This window comes from Merops nubicus, unplaced genomic scaffold, assembly GCF_000691845.1.
Source record: "Merops nubicus isolate BGI_N331 unplaced genomic scaffold, ASM69184v1 scaffold1061, whole genome shotgun sequence".
Lineage (NCBI taxonomy): Eukaryota > Metazoa > Chordata > Aves > Coraciiformes > Meropidae > Merops > Merops nubicus.
The window spans coordinates 87,313-94,089 of NW_008585986.1; the positions used below are offsets into that span (position 1 = coordinate 87,313).

Here is a 6,777-nt window from a genome sequence, read left to right on the forward strand (position 1 = left end):
GGGATGTGAGCAGGGATGGGACAGAGAATTTCCAGGGACACCAGATGAGGTGGTGGATGCATAAGGGCTTTAAGTGAACCAAACTTTCGACAATGTACTTGTTAAAGGGTCCTCTGCAAAGGACTTGTTAAAGTACCTCTGCAAATTCTCCCAGGGACCTCCCAGAGCATTCTGAAATACCTTGGCTAGTGGCTGAGTGGGGACATGGCTTCTCTTGCACATCTTAGACCCCAAAAGCTGCAGCAGTCTCCAATTCAAGGTTCACATCCCGTGGATCTGTGAATCCTGATTTGGACTGGCATCCCTCTTTCACCAAATGGGCAGAAGTTTCCAGCTGTGGCAGGTGAGAGCCCAGCCCCGGCTGCTGCTACAGTCTCATTTCTGGTGCTGAGCATGCACTAATGCCTTTGGGAGGCTAGCTCTTGAAGACCTTGCAAGGCTCCTGGAAGACCACATGCGCAGCAAAGAGACATTTTCCCAACAGAGGTTTATCACCGAGCCATGTCTCCCCTGCCGTCTCCCTCCTGTCTCCTCCAGCTGATCTCTCCACCAGGGGTGACTCAGGCACTGCAAGAGCAGAGTTAACAGCAGTGAAACGGAGGCACAAGGTGGGGGCCAGGGCTGGTCCCTGCCTGTCTCTCCTGCCAAAATCATGGTTCCCCTGTTCCTCTGGGGCTGCTTCGAAGGTGACAGCTCAGAAGGACGGAGACACCTGCAATCAGCTCAGCATGCAAAGGGTTCAAGGTCAATGCCCAAATACTGATGCCCCCAGGGATGGATGAAAGGACAGCAAAATCCGTGCTGACTTAGAAGAAACATGAAAACAATCTGTGCACCCTCCACGGATGAGATGAGCACAGTCACAAAGGCTGGGACCTGTGCACCCTCCTGAAGTCTGGGAGGAAACATTTTGCTTATTATTGAGGCTGGACTTGATCCCCTGAAACTGGGGTCTGGGCTTTCTCTAGCTATGGGCAGATTAAAATCCCAAGCACTTTCCATCCCAGTAGCAGTGCAGGGATCTTTCAGCTCTTCTGTTACACAACTGCCAGGTGCATGCTGAAGTTTTGGGTTTTTTTTCCCTTTTTTCCACCTTCCTCTGAAGGATCTAGAACAGGTCATCACCAAAAGCAAGGTAATGGGCCTGTAGATCATCTCAGCCAGAGGAAAATATGCATTCCTGGGAAATAATGTTCATCAAACACCCATCACAGCACCAAAATATGTCCAATACTGATGGTATCTGTAATCTGTTCTTCTTGCTCCATCTTTCCCTCACTGTATTGCATCCTTTCAATGCTCTTTCATCTTTTCTACTCATAAGGTGGAATTGGAGAAAAATGTCTGGATGCTACCCACCTCACCTATGGCACTGGAGGTACCCACTGGGCAGGATGGCAGCCCTGGGGAGTGAACCAGCCAGCTCAGCCCTGACAGCTCTGCAGGGATGGTGGAAAAACACCATGTGCAGACACTGCTCCCTGCGTGGCATCTCCTGGCAGCCTCGAGAGAAACGGCACAGTTGAGCCTTCTGAGATGCTTCTGCTTGAGATGTGACAGGATCCAACCAGTCCTTTCTCACATCTCTCCTTTGTCTACAATTATTTCCCCTCTTTTTTCCTTTTTTCTTTTAAACTTAATTTTTACTCCCTTTTAATTCATTCCTATTGGCTTTGAGACCCTCTAACTTTTTAGCCTATTTTAATTGCCAAGCACTTGGTTCACCATTACTACTTCGGTGCCAGCAGGGCTCAGGCCCAGCGGTGCCAGCTGCTGCACCTCCACATGCTAACACATGCCCACTGCAGCAGTTCCTGTCTGAGCAAACAAGGAGGATGGATGGCAGGAGCGGGGAGATCCGCTGACGCAGCCCAGCTCCCCGGCTGCCGTGGTGGCAGGCTGCCCGACCCAGTAGCTCCCAATTGCTTAAGGCGGCGTGGAGCAGTTGCAGGAATTACCTTATTCATTTTTTCCCAGTTTATATGAGCCCTTTCAACCAGCCGTTCTTCCCCCCACGCTGGAGGATGCATATTCTGGTGACTGGAACCCAGCTGGCCATTTCCCTGGATCACACCCATTGCCTTCCTGTGGCACAGTTGGCCATTAGTGTGGGGTTTTTTTCCCACCAGCATCTTAAAACATCATGGTGTGTTTCTGTGAGTCACCAATGTGGGCAAACCTCCCTTCTCCCACCGCTGGCACTGCTCTCTGCAGAGCCATATGGCTCAAGCAGAAGCTGAACAGAGTCTGTACAAGTTTTCCTCTTACATCACTTGCTCTTAGTACACTTCATCGCCTCTGTCCTTCTTTGTCATGATTCTTGCAAGACCAAGACAGGACTGATGGAAGTACGAGGGCACCTGTGCCCTCAAAGGTGACTTACCAGCACCTTACTTCACTCTTTCTACTTGCAAAGACTAAACCAGTTGTAGATTCTTGACAAGGCAAAGCAAAGGGAGTCAAGGTGTTCTCCAGGCACTGGGCAGGGAACAGGGACAGCAGTGCCCAAGTTCTGTGCCTGGCTCTCTTGAGCCTCCAGTCCAATTAGTCATTTTTTATTTTCCCCTCATATGTTTTTCCAATGTAATTTGGAGCATGTGTTGTTAAGTTTCCCCAACAAGTGTTGCCATAGGAGCCTGTATTTGTTTAGGGTGGGGTATGGGCTCTGGCGGGCTGAGAGGAGGGGGCAATTAGCCCAAATAGGTGTAGAGAGAAATGGAGAGCCTCTCTTTCTCTGTCCTGTCCCTGCCTCTGTCCTCCCCCCACCTTGCACACAAGATCTGGAAATCGTTTCAGACCTGTGCAGCCAGGATGGGCAAACCTCCCCATAATTGTATGGAAACTACTGAAGTGGCGGGTGTTGTTTTGTCAGTGAGTCATGACATATGGAGCAAAGCTCAGGGAAAAACTCTGCTGCGTGGAAGGCTGCAAAAGCAAATCACACCCAGAAGAGCTCTTCCCTGCCAGCGGCTCTGGACGGTCCCCTGCCTGCATCCCTGCCCCCGCCAGCCCCAGCATCCCTGCCCAGGCCCTCCTGAAGCTCCAGGCTGCTTCATGGCTTAGAGACCCTCTTTGATCACCATCATTTAAGACCCACTGGTGTTTTTCACCGGAAGAGGAGTGTCAACCCTATTACCTTGGTGAAACTCACCTGGATGAATTTCAGCCTGGAGAAGAGAAGGCTCCAGGGAGACTTTACTGTGGCCTTTCAGTACTTAAAGAGGGCCTATAAGAAAGATGGGGACAGACTTTTTAGCAGGGTCTGTTGCCACAGGACATGGGGTGATGGTTTTCAACTAAAAGAGGCGAGATTTAGACTAGATAGAAGGAAGGAATTTTTTACATTGAAGACAGTGAGACACTGGCCCAGGTTGGCCAAATCTGTGGTAGATGCCCAATCCCTGGAACCATTCCAGTTCAGGTTGTATGGTGCTCTTGGCAACTTGCTCTAGTTGCAGATGTCCCTGCTCACTGCAGTGGGGTTGGCCTGGATGACCTTGAAAGATGACCTTGCATTATGACTGTGTTGGCTTTGGCGCAGTAGATGTGGAGCTATCACGGTGTGGTGACATTTTTCAGCTGGCTGTCATTCAATTTAGGGGTGATACGGGTGATAGAGATATCATTGGCCTCTCTATCAAAGGCTGTATCCAGGTATTTTCTCAAGCCCAGTTGTCTCTTGGGCCACCAGATCCAGTGAAATGGGACAGATGCTTCCATGAGCAAAGGGTTAGCCAGGTTTCCACCAAGAGCCCTTTCTGATGACAGCAGTACTCTTGGAGGTTGGCCATGGTTGCTGGGCCAGTAGCTACCATCACTGAGCCTGGAGCAGGAGAAACATTTCATTACTAATCACTTGGTTAATGAATGGCCTCTCCATTCTGTTAGCACAGTCGGTTGCTGCTTGGCAGTGCTGATGTGATAAATAAACCTCGGCTGCAGATTGTTCCTGACAGTTCATTGCAAGTGCTTCACATGCATGTTGTTTGGTTGCACCAGTCACACAGCATTGTTTCCCAGCCCTAGCTGGCTGCTTCTCAGCCCCAGTTACTTGTTTCTCTTCTCTGATCAGATGACTCGCGCAACTAAACAACAATAAAATGGATTTCTGAATGGCTGCTTGTGCCATTTAACATTTCTGGGCAGAAAGCTATTCTGCTGCAACAGATTTCTGTTTCCGTGTTAGAGCTGAAAGTAAAGAAGGCTTGTTACTGAAGGAGCATTTATCTGAGCTGCACCAAGGCGAGTTGAGCTCTGCAAAGCCCCAGCTGTCCAGGCAGACCCAACAGTGACTCACAGGAGGGCAGCAAAGGGCACTGGGCTGTGCCACGCAGAAAGAAGCCACCACTATTTTGGCAATGCAAAGTCCCCCACTGCTCAAATACACAATTTTTCTTACATATGGTGAGATTTGGACCATGAAGAAAAAGTAGTGAGGAGAAAGATAGTCAAGAATGAAGCCAGAAGGTGGCTCTAGTGCCAGTATTTCTGGTTATCAGTGGCCTGGTGCCCTCTCTGCTCAATGCAGAGTTGGATTTTGCCTGCACAGAGACAGTGCTTAATGAAGATCCCTTTCATTTGTCCCAGCTGGCCACCAGATAAGTAGCCTTGTAGTCCAACCTGGCGATGTTTGGTGGAGCCACATGCTGTGGACAGGGATAGAACCTCCAGTGGAGAGTCTGGAGAAATCTGGGGACACGTTCCTTAGGGTCAGAGCCAGAGCAAGAGCATTCTGGAAAAGGCATAGTCCTTGCAACCAGTGCTTTCCAATGCTTGTTTTGGCTTGAGTGCAAGTACTTCTGAGAGACTCCAGACCTTGCTTAAACCTTTCTCACAGTCAAAGGGAGATAAAGCACCTGCCTTCTTGAGATTGATCCTTTAGCAGGATGCTCTATTGATCCTCATAACAGCCGCTCTGTACTTAGCTGCCCAAGCCAGGTCACCAAGCTCAACTTCAGAGCCAAGCTCTTTGGGAGGACAGATGTTGGAGAGAACAGTTGGGACAGCTTCTTACAGAGCCCTGCCCGAGCTGGGCAGAGAACTGGATTACACTGCAGACATATGAGAGTGGTGTGAGAAGGCGGACAAGCAGATGGGTGGTGAACTGACTCCTAGCTGGGTGGCAAAGGACTCTGTGAAGAAACACTGAGTGAGGTGGCAATGGGGGCTTATGCCATTTGGGTTGGGCCCTCTCTAGTGATGTGGATTTGTTTTCTTGCTCCCTGACACAATGCTCTGATGCTCAAGCTACAGCAGCTGCCCTCTGAGCACCCGCTCCTCCAGACATACCAGCCAGGACACCAGACTCGGTGCCCTTCAGCTTTGACGAGGGGGCTGTGTACGGTGGAACTGGGCCCCGATCCTCACCAGAGGTGCACGGGAACCTTGCTGAGGACCTTGGATCTCTGCTTTTGGGGGCAACCTTACGCTTTTGAATAACCCTTTCAGCAAAGTCTCCTTTCTCTGCCTAGCCCTTCCAAGCAGACGGCTGGTGCGACACCATCAACAACCGGGCATACTGCCAGTATGATGGGGGTGACTGCTGCTCCTCCACACTGTCCTCCAGGAAGGTAAGTCCACATCTTCCGTGGCACTGGCCAGCGTTTAGGATTAAGTGGTGACTGCTAGCTGTGCTCTTTGGCTTCGCTGGCCGTGGAACTGAGCCTGCAATGTAATTCTCCCACGAACGGAGAACAAACCCATGATTTTAAACCAAAGCCAGCTGAAGCTGATAGACATCATCACTGATTAACAGCAGGGCTGGGACTTGGGCCAGCAGGACCAAAAGCTCAGCCCGGCTCCCACTGAGGTTCATGGGATTCCCTCTCATTTTGGGAAATGAGTCCCAGAGAAATGACTTCCACAGGATGTAGTGCTAGCCATGGTAACTCAGAAGTCACCTTGTCATACAATTGAGCATCTCAGAGGATTTTTGGTATGGTCTTTTAGCGTCTGCTATGGGCTGTCTTTGCTTCCCAGTTCTCCTGGGAGAGAAGGGGGGAGGAATAGCGTAGAAGGAACAACTTGGCATTGGGGTTGCACATACCCTTCTTTGTCTCCCATCACAACCTCCCCTCCCACCTAACTTGCTATCCAGCACTCACAGCCCATCCTTCCTAAGCATATCCAACAGCAAAACAAATCACAGGGCATGAGATAATTTCTCACTGCAGAAATATGTGAATTTGGATCTTCTCATCTTTGTTGTGGAGCCTGAATCATTTTTCCTTTCATCACATATGCACACACACAGAAAAGGAAAAATAAAATCCTGGGAAGATCAACTGAGATAGGAGAGAAAAGGCTTTACACCCAAGTGATGAGTGAAAACTCCACAGTGATATCATGACATCTCAGAGCAAGGCATGGCTCTCAGGCGGTCTGAGACATGTGGATCCCTGGCCAAAATAAAGGATGGGTTTGCAGTGGAAGGACATGGGATTCAGTCCCATGGCTCTCAGGAGACCCAGGTCCCAGATCTCCTGCAGCACAAGCCTCCAGCTGTGTCTCCATTAAGGCAGATGCAGGAATATGTGGTTTAAACACAAAAAAACACACTACAGCCTCTCATTGGCCCAGGCTGTGAAAAATCAAAGGTGCTTCCACAGTAAGAAAAACTCTTGGCTCTGAGCCTGGTGTGTGTAAAAGCTCTGCAGGCAACTGGTAATAGATAGGTATACATATTGATAAGCATTGGTAAGATCCTTGAGTTCCTTCAAGAGGTGCAGGAGGTGAGGCTGTGTTACCTTCATGCTCTGCTGCACCTGGAAACACCAG

General features: G+C 49.8%; 1 protein-coding gene across 1 annotated transcript in view; it reads left to right on the forward strand.

Moving 5' to 3' along the window:
* LOC103780790 (pappalysin-2-like) overlaps positions 1-6,777 on the forward strand; it is a gene marked incomplete at its 5' end in the record, with an annotated part of 89,302 nt that overhangs the window by 82,008 nt on the left and 517 nt on the right. Inside the window, 1 exon segment of the mRNA XM_008948480.1 lies at positions 5,472-5,570. Within this exon segment, the coding sequence (XP_008946728.1) occupies positions 5,472-5,570 (99 nt within the window).